The sequence below is a fragment of the Benincasa hispida genome, chromosome 6, assembly GCF_027475165.1.
Source record: "Benincasa hispida cultivar pf3 chromosome 6, pf3_genome.v1.1, whole genome shotgun sequence".
Classification (NCBI taxonomy): domain Eukaryota; kingdom Viridiplantae; phylum Streptophyta; class Magnoliopsida; order Cucurbitales; family Cucurbitaceae; genus Benincasa; species Benincasa hispida.
This window is the reverse complement of record NC_143483.1, coordinates 31625306-31641028: the sequence shown is the minus strand read 5'-3', so window position 1 is coordinate 31641028 and position 15723 is coordinate 31625306. Positions and strand designations below refer to the sequence as shown.

At 41.1% G+C, this 15723-nt stretch overlaps 1 protein-coding gene and 1 non-coding gene across 2 annotated transcripts; one reads left to right on the top strand and one right to left on the bottom strand.

Moving 5' to 3' along the window:
- Nucleotides 1-307: 307 nt before the first annotated feature.
- LOC150035596 (small nucleolar RNA R71) lies at nt 308-411 on the bottom strand. Its single transcript, XR_016530400.1, has one exon. It is a non-coding gene; the product is annotated as a small nucleolar RNA R71 (small nucleolar RNA).
- A 55-nt stretch (nt 412-466) lies between these two features.
- On the top strand, nt 467-2392 carry LOC150035595 (uncharacterized). The gene is made up of 2 exons (XM_090314366.1): nt 467-709; nt 1109-2392. The coding sequence occupies exons 1-2, from the start codon at nt 467-469 to the stop codon at nt 2390-2392; spliced, it is 1527 nt and encodes a 508-aa protein (XP_090170492.1).
- Nucleotides 2393-15723: the final 13331 nt, after the last annotated feature.

Sequence of the window (15723 nt, the reverse complement as noted above, 5' to 3'; positions counted from 1 at the left end):
AACGCCAGATGGGACGAGGTTCGAGATGAAATCTGTAATGCTTCAAATGCTCCAAACTGTTGGACAATTTAGGGATGGTCGTGAAGAAGATTCTCATGCCCACATGAAGCGTTTCCTGGAAACGTGTAACTCATTTGTGATGCCCGGAATCACCTCAGAGGCGATCAGGCTATCTTTGTTCCCTTATTCTTTGCGTGATGACGCAAAACAATGGGTAAGCTCACTGGAGCCTGGTGAAATCACTACCTGGGAGAAGTTGGTGGAGAAATTTATGCAAAAATACTTCCCACCTACCACCAACGTAAGGAGGCGTCGAGAGATTATGAACTTTGAGCAAAAAGAAGCTGAAACCTTAAGCGCCGCATGGGAGCGTTTTAAGGGATTGGTCAAAAATTGCCCGAACCATGGATTACCACTAACTATCTAGATGGAGACTTTTTATGGTGGATTGAATAGAGCATCGCAGATGGCAGCTGGTGGAATTATGGATAAATCTTACACTGAAGTTAAAGAGATATTAGATCGCATTACTAAGCACAACATGGAATGGGTGGACGATTCGTATGACACAAGAGCTGATAGGAAGAAGAGATCTCAGAATGTTAATTCTATCGATTCCATCGCAATAGCCACATTTTTTGCACAAGTGGCTATGATGACCAACCTTCTGCAGAATATATCGCTAGGGAATGCATCAAATCAGCAGAAGGTGAATCGAGTAGAAGCATTCGGGCAACCCATGGTTAGCTGTGTGGGCTATGGAGATCCTCACTCCTATGTTGATTGCCCACAAAATCCGCAGTCAGTATGCTTCATTAAAAACAACCCATTTTCCAATACAAATAATCCTGGATGGAGGAACCATCCAAATTTTTCTTGGACAGGAGGAGATCAACAAGATCACCACCCAGGGACGAACCAACAACAAAGGCAAGGATCGCCACCTGCATTCCAATCAACGCATCAGCCACACCAACAACCCTTTAATAGAGAAGGACAGACATCGAGCTCAGGATCTCAGCTTGAGAACTTATTAAAGGAGTATATCGCCTAGAATGATGCATTGCTGAGAAGCCAAACGTCGTCTATCAGAAACCTGGAAATACAGGTAGGGCAGATAGCGAGCAAATTGAAGAATAGGCAGCCTGGGGTTTTGCATAACAACACTGAAACTCTTGGGAACAACAATGGAAAGAAGCAATGTCACGCGGTGACCTCGCGAAGTGGAAAAGCTCTTGAAGAAAGAAGAATGAATCCAAGAAACAACAGTTCTTCAAAAGAACGCAACACACGTTCAATGGTAGTAGAAGATCAAGAAGAAAGAATGCCTGAGACCACAAGCCATTCAAAACCAAGTACGTCTAACGCAGGAAAACCTGTGGTACCGCTGAATGCACCATTCCCTAAATGCTTGATGAAGAAGAATGATGAACAACAATTCAAGTGCTTTCTTGAGCTCCCGAGGCAATTTCATATCAATATTCCACTTATAGAGGCCTTGGATCAAATGCTAAAATATGTCAAATTTTTTAAGGATATTTTGACGAAGAAAAGGACAGTCAACGAGACGGAGGTAATTGCACTAATGCAGGACTGCAATGCGTTAGTAAGCAACAGTCTACCCAAGAAACATAAGGACCCTGTGAGCTTCACAGTCCCATGCTCGATAGAAGGGTTGGATGTGGGACACGGGTTATGCGATTTGGGAGCAAGTATTAATCTTATGCCACTCTCAATCTTCAAGAAATTGGGAATTGGCGAAGCACAACCCACTTCTGTTACTCTTCAGCTCGCTGATAGAACGATCAAGTACCCTGAAGGAAAGATTGAAGACATTATGGTAAAAGTTGATAACTTCATATTCCCAGTAGATTTTATCATTTTAGATTATGAAGTAGATAGGAAAGTACCAATTATTCTTGGATGCCCCTTTCTAGCTACTGGGAAAGTTTTAATAGACGTGCATAAAGGGGAATTGACTATGCACGTAGACAATCAAGAGGTGAAGTTTAATGTGTTAAACGCATTAAAATTCTCGGACAATGAAGAATGTCAACTAAACAGTATAGAGTTTCCTGAAGAAGAAGTGACCCAAGTGTGTGAAGTCCTCGCGTTGGAGGAAAACATGAAAGAACCCGAGCCGCCAAGTCTGAGTGAGCGGCAGATGAAATCAACGCGTCCATCACTAGAAGAACCACCAGAACTTGAGTTGAAACTGTTACCTAGTCACCTGAAATATGCCTTCCTTGGAACAAACAAAACTTTACCTGTAATTATTTCCGTGAATTTTACTGAGCCTAACGAACATTCTCTTTTGCAGATGCTACAAAAGCATATGCGTGCAATAGGTTGGACGCTAGCGGATATCCGTGGCATCAGCCTGCATGCCTAAAATCAGGCTGGAAGAAGGGAGGTCGGGATCGATTGAGCCTCAAAGAAGGCTGAACCCCATAATGAAGGAAGTGGTCAAGAAAGAAATCTTAAAATGGTTGGACGCAGGAGTGATCTATCCAATATCCGATAGTAGCTGGGTAAGCCCAGTCCAATGCATTCTCAAGAAAGGGGGAAACAACTGTGATAGTCAATAGCAATAATGAACTCACTCCTTCAAAGATTGTCACGGGTTGGCGCATCTGTATGGACTATAGGAAGCTCAACGCGGCAACCAAGAAAGACCATTTCCCCCTTCCTTTCATTGACCAAATGCTTGAAAGACTTGCTGGCAAAGAATTTTATTGTTTTCTTGATGGATACTCTGGTTATAACTAGATTTTGATTGACTCAGAAGATCAGGAAAAGACAACATTCACCTGTCCTTTTGGAACGTTCGCGTTTAGACGCATGCCCTTTGGGCTATGCAACGCACCTGGAACATTCCAAAGGTGTATGATGGAAATCTTCTCTGACTTCTTGGAAAAGACCGTTGAAGTCTTCATGGACGATTTCTTAGTCTTTGGAGACTCATTCCAATCATGCCTAGATAACTTGGAGGTCGTCCTCGCTCGATGCGAGGAAACAAACCTTGTGCTGAATTGGGAAAAATGTCACTTCATGGTGACGGAAGGAATTGTTTTAGGCCACAAAGTATCTAAAGTTCGGTTGAAATTTGATGAAGCCAAGATAGATGTCATAGCTAAACTTCCACCACCATCAAATGTTAAAGCTCTACGAAGTTTTCTAGGACATGTTGGTTTGTATCAGGTTCGTTAGAGGATTCTCTCAAATTGCGCAACCTCTGAGCGCATTACTAGAAGTGAACCGACCCTACGATTTCAATAAAGACTGCTGCGATGCATTTGAAACATTGAAATATGCATTGACTACAGCGCCGGAACTAATAGCACTGGATTGGACACAACATTTTATTCTCATATGCAACGTAAGTGATGTTGCAGTAGGTACTGTAATGGGGTAGAAGAAAGGAAATTTGATACATCCCATATCTTACACGTCCAAAACACTGAATGACTCTCAGAAACACTACACAACCACAAAAAAAAAAATGTTTTGGTTGTAGTGTTTGGTATCGAGAAGTTTAGATCTTATTTAGTTGGTGCATTCACCACCATCTATACGGATCACTCAGCCATAAAGTTCCTGATGAGTAAAAAGGATGCGAAACCAAGATTAATAAAACCAAGATTAATAAGATGGGTGCTGCTATTATAGGAATTTGACATTGATATTCAGAATAGAAACAGAACTGAGAATCACGTGGCTGACCACATGTCCAGGCTAGAAAATCAAGAAATGTAAGATCAAGAAAGTGAAATCCAAGACGCATTTCCTGATGAAAGTTTTTTCAGAGTTGAAGGCAGAGAACCTTGGTACGCAGACATAGTTAATTACTTAACTACCAAGTAATTCCCTGGTAACTTCAACTCTCAGCAAAAGAAACGATTAGTACATGACAACAAATTTTATTTTTGGGATGAACCGTTTCTCTATAAACAAGGCCCCGACTCCATAATGTGTCGATGCGTTATGGAGGAAGAGACACAACGTATCTTGGCTGAGTATCATGACTCTCTTTACGGAGGGCATTTTGGTGGGCAAAGAACTCTGCAAAGATCCTTCAAAGCGGATACTTCTGGCCCACCCTCTTCAAAGACGCGAGGGAGTATGTTTGTAAGTGTGACCCCTGCCAACACACCAGGAATATCTCATCAAGGGATGCAATGCCCTTGAAAAATATTCTTGAAGTTGAATTATTTGATGTTTGAGGTATTGACTTTATGGGACCTTTTCCCTTGTCCTGCAGTCAACAATATATCCTGCTTACAGTAGACTATGTATCAAAGTGGGTAGAAGCAATAGCTTGTGCCAGAAATGATACTTCCACTGTTTTTAAGTTTCTTACCAGAAACATCTTCACACGCTTTGGAACGCCAAGAGCCTTGATAAGTGATGAAGATACGCATTTCATTAATTGAAAATTTCTAAATTACTTGCCAAATATAATGTTAGGCACAAGATCGCTACCGCTTACCACCCATAAACGAACGGTCAAGCTGAGGTATCCAATCTGGAAATAAAATCTATCTTGTAGAAAGTTGTCAACGCATCAGGGAAAGACTGGACACAGAGGCTAGATGAAGCGCTCTGGGCCTATAAGACTGCCTACAAGACCCCCATAGGTATGTCTTTATACTCTCTAGTATTTGGAAAAGCTTGTCACTTACCCTTAGGGTTGGAGCACAAAGCTTTTTGGGCAGTAAAGAAGCTAAATTTGAACTTGGACGCCGCGGGCACTCAATGCAAACTTCAGCTCAATGAGCTTGAGGAGTGGCGATTGAACGCATATGAGAAAAACAAGCTCTACAAAGAGAAGACCAAACGTTGGCACGACCAATGCATTAGTAAGAAAGAGTTTGTTGTTGGCCAAAAATTTTTATTATTCAATTCACGATTGCATTTGTTCCCAGGGAAGTTAAAATCAAGGTGGTCAGGTCCATTCATCATTAAAACGATCTTTCCCTACGGAGCAGTAGAATTAATGCGGGAGGATGGCACAAACGCGTTCAAAGTAAATGGCTAAAGAGTGAAGCCATACTTTGAAGATGACATAGAACGTCAAAAGTCATCTCTCGCACTACGCGAAGCCAGTTGAGGCTGCGTCGAAGCATCCCTGCGTTTGCATCGACATATATTCCAGGGACGCTTCCTCTTTCCTTGTTCTTTTTGCATTATGTATTTTATCAATGCATTTGAGTTTATTTGTTTGTTTATCTTCGTTTTAAGATTGATTGTTCATTTTTATTGCCTTCATAGTTTGAGATTTATTTTTTTTTTGAAAAAAAAGAAGTGTATAATCGGGATGGGAATAACAGACGCATTAGACTTAAGTCTAACGCATGGCCCAAGTCGAAAGGATGCATCTCAAAAATGCAAAGCACTCAAGTACTTGGAAGCCTAAGACATGTCCCTTCAACTTCGCATTAATTGCGGACGTCAGTCGCCGCCTGACGTCACCCCACTCTCTCTACCTAGCCTATAAAAATCATGACCCTTCGTTTTCTTCTTCTTCATTGCCCTCGAGCTCTCTGTAAAAGGAAAAAAAGAAAAACCCTAGTGCCTCTCGTTTCCCTTACTGCCATTCGCTCAAGCATTTCTCCGCCCACTCTTTAACCACGATGTCGTCAGCGTCTGATAGTCAGAATCAATCAATGAGCTTTGAAGACATCTCACCGATAAGCTCTTTCTCCTCCTCGTCTGTTTCAACATCGCCTCCCTCAAGCCCTCGACAGACCTCAAAAACCTCTGTCCCAACCAAACCTCTGCACAGCGGAGCATCCTCCACCTCCCAGCGACCATCTCGGTCGAAGCCCACCAAAACACCCACAAAACCTTCTTCTAAAACCACCCAACAGCCCAAAACCACCCTTAAACCAAAACCTAAAACCTCTTCAAAACCAAGGCAGCATCCTTCGTCATCCACGACTGCCAAGAAGCCATATAACAAGCCCGCCCTACCACCATTCATTCGAATATCACTCCGGTGGGTGCGACGCATGACCCCATCCCAGCCTACCTCCATAATGCCCCATCGTCAGTTGTGCATCCACCACCTCTACTGTTAATCCAACCCTTGGCCACTATCTACCTAGTTGAAGCAGACGCATCCACAACCGCCGCATTCACCATCATCATCTCATCCCCTGGGTCGCCACATACCCCACCCGGCACCCCACCATTTACTCCACCTAGGCCCAGCTCTGGCAATCCCGCGTCAGAGCGGAGCCTTGAAGAATTGGCAGAATTGGCAAAATTGGCTCGATGGGATGAGCAATAAGTGTTTGGAGCTATCTTGGCAAGCCTGAATCAAGGCCAAGAAGAAGAGCAAGTGATGCGTTCCGACCCACCTAACGCATCACTTGACTTGGATGAAGCGAAACGCTACACAATGATGCTCGAAGTAGAATAGAAGAAGAAGACGAAGAAGAAAGGGGATTTGGCCCAGACGCGTCTCAATCACCCCAAACTGACGTGAATGAAGGGCCCTCAAAAGTAAAAAGAGTGACAAGAAAAAGAAAATCAATCTTGGAGGAAGAAAATGAGCAGTCAGCATCCAGCCCTGAGGATGCAACGCATGGGAGCTGCTCAAGGCACAACGCATTAGAAAAGGAATTGGAAGATTATCAGCTCGCAAGGCAGGGCGAAGGAAGACAGATCTCTAAAGGGAATTGGAGAACGAATTAAGAGAGTTGGCACGGGAAGCCAAGGAACATGCGGCGGGAAAACGCAAGGTAACCGATGCGTTACCTAAGAAGACCACAGGAAGAAAGCGCCAGTTCAATGATATTCTTGCAGAGAAAGGCTTCTTTCCTAAACGCCACCCATTGCCAGCATACATAACTGAAACCATAGACACAATGGGTTGGGGTCAGTTATGCGTTGGGCACCTAAGAATTTGGCCCAACCTTGTCCGCCAGTTTTACAGCAGTGAGTTCGACATGGAGAAAAGTACAGCATTTGTTGATGGGGTATTGGTGCACTTCTCAGCCGATAAGATCAATGAAGTGTTCAATATCACGAGTAATCCGGACGCAGAAGGCAACCGCATCTTGGAACAACCAACGCCGAGCCAAGTTGAAGATGCAATAAGAGTGGTAACCAAGCTTGGAAGCAAGTGGCAAACGTCAAGAAATGGAGCAAAGATGTTAGCTTCTAGGAACCTAAACCCATACGCGAATCTATGGTATTATCTGATTAAGAGAAGCATCATGCCTACAACGCATGATGAAACATGGTCAAAAGAATGCGTCTTGGCTACCTACTATATCTTGTAGTGCATCCCTTTAGATGTAGGAAGAATAATAAAGGATCAGATCAAAGCCATCAAAACCAAACCAAGAGGGCAACTTTATTTTCCATGGCTGATCTGTGCATTGTGTGAATGCGAGGGCATCCCTCTGGGGGATGATTATGAAGAGATCGACGGTCTGATGGACATCAAGTAAATCAGGCATTTACTTCGCGGTTTGTTGCATCAGCCTGCCTTACCTCCTAAAGAAGTGGCTACCATACTTCGATCATCTAAACGCACCCCCAAATGAAGACGCGTCCGGATGATTGAACACATCGATGAAGCTTTAGAGCATGAAGATTACGAAGCAGAACTTGAACTTACGGATGAAGAAGTGCGGCCAAACCTAAGCCTTGCTCTCCAAAACTCACCAATGGCCCCATGAGAAGGGAGTCTTGATCCAACGCACCAAGAGCCTACTTACATAGATCAAGACATCTTTTGTTCCCTTCCTTCGCCCTCACCAATTCCAATTCTCAATTTTGTGCCTCCTCCAACCATTTTTGAACCAATTGGGTTAGGGTTGAGTAACGCAGCAAATTTTGAAGACCCAGTTGGAAGAAGTGAAGAGCCAGCACCACCTCAACCAGCACTGACCTTGAAGAGTTGAAAACTTTCATCAGTGATCAACTCAGACCATTGGCCGCGTCCATCGAAGGTCTTCAGCAACAAAACAAGGTTCTAAGAGATTACTTAAGGCAGCAAACAAGAAGGATGTAAGACCAATTTGTTTATACAACGCAGTACATTAATCAGGTCTTAGTTGGAATTAGCCTCCACTACCTGCTCATCTTAGAAACCCTTGCGCTTTATGGATGAAGACCCTGCAGAAGAATGCAGGGATGACGCGCCAGCACAATAAAGTTTTGGGGTGTTGGTTATTTTGTATTTTGATTTATTTGATGATCTTTTGTATTTGTTTGACTTGGTTGTTTATTTCATGTTATTCTATGAAAATGAATGAGAAATTTCTATCATTTTTTTCCCTTGCATTTGACCTTAGCATACTTTTTTTTTTTTGTTCTTTAGCTATTTTCTAGTCTTGTGCTTTGTCTTACCTCAATGATATCAACAATATGAACTCTATAAGTATAGAGTAGGCGTTAGGAAAATAAAAAAAAACCTAGACTTATCTAAAAAAGTTACATGTTTTCTTTCTAACACATGCAAGCTTTAATTCAAAACTCTTTTCGGAACTCTCAAAGCCTTTTCGAAATTTTGTTTCTCTTTTAGCAATGAGGATTTAGCTCATCTCCAAATTTGGGGATGAGGGAAATCCAACATAAAAAAGAAAGGGAACAAAATAGAAAAATGTTAAACGCAACTCCTCTGTCATTACTTCAAAAGAGAAACTTCAAAGTGGCATGAGTTAAAAAGTTGTAACAGGCACTTAGCCGTAGTTGGATGCTCACATGACACCCGTGGAGGCAAGCCAAAACGAAGTTAAGTCTTCTAGACCAATGCGTCCCATAAAACTCCTCTATCTAGTCTAAAGAAGTTATGTCTTAAAACGCATGAATAATAGATATGAGTTTATTTGTGAAGGGTTCTCACCCATAGTTGGATGCTCGCATGACACCCGTGGGGGCAAGCCAAAACGAAAGTGGGATACCTGGAACAATGCATGGGTAATTGAAAATTCATATTTTTTTTCTTTTTATCCGGCATCTATCTTAAAAAGAGCATCTAACGTGTTTTTGGTTTAGAAAAAATGGAAATGTTTCGAAAATGAAAGGAGTTGTTGCTAAAAGGCTTGCTGCACCTGAAACTAAACATTATTCCTTTTAGAAAAGAGTCAATCTGCGTTACATTTTCCAAATTCTTGTCTCAAGCTTATAATTGAATATGATGAGTGGTAAACTTTGCACACTAAAGACAAAGGAGATAACAAAGAATTATATGGAATGCTTGAGGATTAGCATTGTTCAAATTTGGGGGTGGTGATAACTTGTAGAAATACAAGTTATTTTGGCTCTTAAGTTAGAACAACTAAGGTTTTTAATGATAAAATCTCCTCATTTTTAGAAGAAATGCATGGAATTACTCAAACATTAGAAAACTCATGCAAAAGAATGTTTATTACTAAAATACTGTGGCACTAATGCATTATATTGTAGGATTTCAACAAGAAGCTAACGCATGATTAAGAAGTGTCACAGGCAAACTTCTAATGCATGGGCCATGCGTCGGAGGGATTCAACGCAAAGAAGATTCATTGATTCAGGCTGTTTGTGTCAAATCACCACTTGTAAGTATGGGCACCTGCAGCAGGCGGCGTCTGAAAAGCTTCCGAGTGTCAGGCGGCTGACCAGGGCATGGACTTTAATGCTCCCCATCACCAAGCTGGAGATGACCAATGCCTATAAATAGATGAAATCCTTCCAGAGTTCTTAGTTCAGAAATTTTCAAGTTCTCACTCTCATAATTAGCGTAGTCGTAGTGTTAGATCTTTAGAAGCTGTGCTGTGGTGCCAAGAAGAGCAGAAGGGAAGAGAACCACCATCATCATCGGTCAAGGAGCGAAAGAAGCCGAGCTTGAGAAAGACACTTCGTCCAATTCTTATACAAGTGATTGTACACAACTAGAATTGAGCCAAAGAGATACAAGAGATGTACTCTACGGCTTGATTCAGTTCCTTTCATCTCATTTATCGCTTTCATTTCATCTGATTAAATATTGCTTTTGTAAAGATAATCTGCTTCTTTATAAATTCATATATTTGATCCATCACACTTTGCCATTGTTTATTTCTTGTTTATCTTGAATGCATCTATACTTTATGCAACACTTCATTTCAACGCTTAAGCCAACTTGATCAATTAGTAAAAGCATCCTTAGCTTAGATTATTCGAAAGAGTAATAAGCTAGCATCAAGTAGAATGCCTAGTACATCTAGAGATAGACTGACTGGTGTTTATTGCATTCTATGTTCGATGCATGCATCCTAGAGATAGGTTTTGTATGTTATTCGCATTGAGAAGTGTTGAATAAAGTCTAATGCATAAACAAAGATAAGCAAGCCATCTCATCCACATCACATTCTGGTTCGTGTACATTCATCTTAGATCAACGCATACCACCTGCACTAAAATCCATTTCCACATGACCCATGATTCTCTACTCAACTCTTTTGTATCTTCTTGCATAAGCACAACACCTTAGTGTAAATAATACATTTCTTCATACATTTAGGAAACCCCTACAATAGCTACAATGCAAGGTCTACGTTAGCTTAAGCTGAATCCCTGAGTTCGACCCTGGACTTACCAGGAACCTAAATTGGATTTATAGTTTTGTCTGATTTACGAAAACTTGAACGTCAAATAGTGGAGTGTCGTGCGTACTGTTGCACATCTATAACGCATCAACGCGTTACAACTACATAAACGCATAAACGCATCAATGCATCATTCTTACTTAGAACATATTTTTCCAATTTATTTCATACAATACACTCCTAGTGCGAATCACGATAGCAACGAACAAGTTTTTGGTGACGTTTCCAGGGATTTAGAAACAAAACTAACAAGAAATTTCGTTGTATCTTTTATAGGAACACTTCAGTCGTGGGAGTATGACAAGCTAAGCCTAAGCTTGTGAACGTTTATGAGCAGGGAGTGTACTTCTGAACTCATATATGACCCCGAGATTGAAAGGACCTTCCGACGTAGAAACCGATCTAATCTTCGTCGAAGGTTAAGGCAACAACTTCTCAGACAATAGAACAGGCAACAAGCAATGGCAGACAACCAGGCAAATCAGAACTTAGCTCAACAACTAGCTCATGTTGTGCAAAATCCGATCCTAACGGCGAACAGTATCACGCGTCCCATGAGGGAGTACCTGTCCCCTGTATTGTATGATTTCTCACCAGGAATCATATACCCAACGCCAGATGGGACGAGGTTCGAGATGAATTCTGTAATGCTTCAAATGCTTCAGACTATTGGACAATTTTGGGGTGGTCGTGGAGAAGATCCTCACGCCTACATGAAACGTTTCCTGGAAATGTGTAACTCATTTGTGATTCCTGGAATCACCCCAGAGGCGATCAGGCTATTTTTGTTCCCCTATTCTTTGCGTGATGACGCAAAACAATGGGTAAGCTCATTGGAGTATGGTGAAATCACTACTTGGGAGAAGTTGGTGGAGAAATTTATGCAAAAATACTTTCCACCTACCACCAACGCGAGGAGGCATCGAGAGATTATGAACTTTGAGCAAGAAGTTAGCCTCTTTACTTATCATCCTTTGTCAATTATTGCGATGTTCTTTGTCTTATATTTTGCGTTATTAATTGTGCTGCCATGATGAGTTGTATGCATACCCTTAGTAGCATTTTTTACACTTTGCACACTTTTACTAACACTTAGATAATTCAAAGCCATAGCACTGCTTTACCTTTTCTATTTCAAGACTCTACTCAAACCTTCTTTTCAAAATTTTGACTAAGTATTTTGTCTTTTCTGTCCAAAACAACGCAGTGAGGACCTTGCGCATCTCTAAATTTGGGGGTGGGAAAGGTCTGAGCAGATGCGATCAAGTGGATGCGGTCATCATTAGAAAAATGCGTTCATCATAAAAAAAATAAATAAAATAAAAAAATAATCATAAAAACTTCAATGTCAGTGCAAAGAAAAATCCCAACCTGATAAGAGTTAAGTTGTGAAAGGAACCTGCTCGTAGTTGGATGTTCGCATGACACCCGTGGGAGCAAGCCAAAACAAAGGTGGGTTTCCAAGAACGATGCAATATGAAAAGAAAAAAAAGTAAGAATATAAAAGACAACTCCTTTGACCAGCAAAAGTAAAACTTAGCTGAAAAACAAGAGTTGAAGTTGAGATTGGTACACAACCGTAGTTGGATGTTCGCATACACCCGTGGGAGCAAGCCAAAACGAAGGGTATAACCATGATCAACAGTCTCTAATAAAATGACACAAACCAGACCATCGCATAAAGACGCACCTAGTTGTTTTTGCAAGAAGAGGTAAACATTTTTTTCAAAACAAGAAAGGAATTTTTTAGTAGAGGTTTGTTGTATAAAAGAATAAAGTAGAGCATGTTGATGAATTATTAAAGGATAGAAGGAAATTGCGTTGTTAAGTAATGTTGTAGAGGTGGAGCATTCGAAGTAACCAATCGACGCAAAGTTAGGACAGGAATTGCGAGAAATTGCCTTTAGTTCAAGATATGCTTGAGAACAAGCATATATCTAAATTTGGGGATGTGATAAGTTGTACAAATACAAGTTATTTATACTGTTTTATTTAGATATTGCGGCAAAAAGAGAGGAAAGTTGCGTCGATAGTATAAAAATTGGCTGAGAAACACGAAAATTATGAAATGTCGTAAACACACCCACTAACACTATTGCGATGGCGAAATAGAATGCTTCAATCTCTGTTTTGAAGGAAATAGGTCACCGCATGCATTAATGGCTCGAAGACAAAATGAACAACGCATCTACATCGCATGCACCCATCAATCAAGAACGAAGAGAGGATCAACGCGATGACGGCGCATGCGACAATCGATCAAGAGCTTTAGCGATCAACACATTTCAATCGCTCGTGGTAATAAAAAACAACACCGCATGTGGCGATCGATCGAAGATGTGAAGAGCAACGCATTCGCGGGTGATTCTGACAAGTGTACAGCTTTTGTTGTACAATTTGACGGATTGATTGTGGAACAGAAAGGAATTTTTTGTTACGCCATTGCAGGAATTACCAAAATTAGACAGTGGGGACAACAAATTCAAAGAGCCAAGGTCTCGCCTATAAATAGCTTCCTCAAATTCGCTGAAGATATATATATATATATATATATATATATATATATATATATATATATATATATATATATATATACACATAGATAGACATATAGAGAGATACAGAGATATACTTATACCAAAACGTGGAGAGAAAGAGGCTGGTCTGAAGCGACTTTACAGAGTAAATCTGGGAGAACTACGAGACAAGGCTTAAAAGTGAGTCTCCGAGCAAAGAATTCTTTCGATTCCCGAAGCTGAAGCTCTGTGCATAAGGTCAATTCTATCGGGAAAGCAAGCCTGAGAGGGAAGCCTTCCTCTCCATCACATCTATACGCCAACAAGCACAAGTCTTCGATAGGGATCTGTGTCAAGACGTTGACACTCTTTCCGTATTTGTTTCTATTCTCTAATTCATCTTCTGTATTCATCTTCTTTAATCCCTCATTCACAAACATGTATCAAACACTTAATTTTAGAATTAAATGTTATCATCGATATTATTATCATCTCTGTCTCTTTCCATACATTTATCATCCATTTTCTCTATGATGTGTTCTTAATCCCTGAGGTAAATAGCGAGAATTAAGCAAGTGAGTTAATCTGTGTCAAGGAATCAATTAAGTTTAGCTAAAGCATGCTCGATGGAATCTTCACCTGTGAGAGCATAAATGAAGATGTTATTCCACCTATCGAGAGAAGGTTGGAAGAATGCGTTAACTAAAACGAGAAGTATTTCCAGAGATGGAAACAATCTTGCGTTCATCGCATTCATCTCTGTTTCACCATAGACATATGGGAACGTGGCAGATCACTGAAAGGTGCACGCCAAGGGAAAGCAGAATCTTAGTTGCGTCCTTAACACGATTGACACACTTGCGATGTTTTTACTCTTTACTCTTTCTCTTTCTGCCTCATTCATAAGACTTGCCATCGCATTCATCGATTCTTTTGTACAACTTCATGTATTATGTATCATGTATCATAGTAGTTTAGGAATTTTACTTTATCAACGCATTTTTACTTTTAGCGCAATTTATATTTCTGTACAAACCAAAATTCTTTATTCATTATTAAAACCAGTTGCATGTATCACATAAGTATCGCATTTAATGACAACAATCCCCGTGTTTGACCTCAAATCACTCTGAGAAACTTGTGTTGGAATTATACTTGGTTTCAGTGCAAGGAAACTTGTGACACACACTACTTCATCACATACTACGAGCATTTCACTATCAACGCATACACTTAGAACGTAGTATCGCATAAATTATCTTTATCACAAAGCATTTGGTGCATATAGAGCATCATTCATTCATTCATTAGTGCAATAGATAGACAACATTCCATTTTTACCGTCACAAGTTTATGGCAACATGAGCTTGTATCATCCATATTCATCATTTTCTATATTCATAAAGATAAAGATTAAATTTCAGTCATCAAGTTTATGGCACCATTTCCGAGGATTGGTAATGGTTAGTGTTGAATACTTTGTGGTATTTTGTAGGACAGATCTCTGTTGTACTGTCTGTTTATTGCGAAGAGCAGGCTGACAGTTTATGAGTACTGAAACCGATCCATAATTCGAAGTTGACTCAGAGATTGAGCGTACTTTTCGCGCGAGGGCATGCCAGAACATAATCAGGCGAAGTAGAGTAAACATGGCTAATAACGAGAGGCCCGATGGAAATCAAGGGGCGAATCGACCAACGCAAGATCCTGTCTTTCTTTCTGCCGACTGCAATATTCCTATGAGAAACTATACGACGCCGAATCTTTACGACTTCTCGCCTGGATTTCACGACCAATGGTTGAGGAGAATGCACGATTTGAAATAATGTTGGTCATGCTCTAAATGATACAAAACGCGAGGCAATTTGGAGGTCTACAAGGTGATGACCCGCACGCCCATCTGACCAGCTTTGTGGAGATGTGCAACACTTTCTCCATCCCTGGCGTCACCCCTGAAGGAATTAGACTTTACCTCTTCCCATACACACTAAGGGATGAGGCAAAAAGGTGGGCTAATTCGTTGGAGCCAAATGAAATCACATCATGGGACCAATTGGTGGAATGGTTTCTAAAGAAATTCTTCCCTCCAACAGTCAACGCAAGAAGATGAAAGGATATGTTGAATTTCGAACAAATGGCTAATGAGACTCTAAGCACCGCTTGGGTGCGTTTCCGAAGATTGGTGAAGAATTATCTGCATATCGAGATTCCCGATTGCGTTCTGATGGAAACATTTTATAACGGCCTGAATCGATCAACAAGAGGATTCATGGATAAGACCTACACGGAAGCCAAGTTCAACCTTGATCGCATTTCACAAAACACGAACGACTGGGTGGATGACGGGTATGGGGGAAGAGGCCCCGAGAGAAGAAGAAATGATAATGCCATTGTACCAGCCAATACAATGACAACCTTGGCCGCACAAATGGCCCGCTGACCTCTCTCCTACAAAGGATGGGAATTAATCAAGGTGCCCTCTCTCAAAGTTCAGCGCAACCCAATGCGCCGGCACAAGTGGCCGCAATAAGTTGCGTCCAATGCGGAAGGGGCCATGCTGCAGAGATGTGCCCATCGAACCCGCAGTCAGTGTTTGTTATCCAAAACAACCCTTACAGCAACAC

Coding starts and splice junctions, on each gene's coding strand:
- LOC150035595 (XM_090314366.1), top strand. CDS start 467: ATGGCAGCTGGTGGAATTATGGATAAATCTTACACTGAAGTTAAAGAG. Junction 710..1,108: donor ATGCATCAAATCAGCAGAAG/GTGAATCGAGTA, acceptor CTGGAAATACAG/GTAGGGCAGATAGCGAGCAA.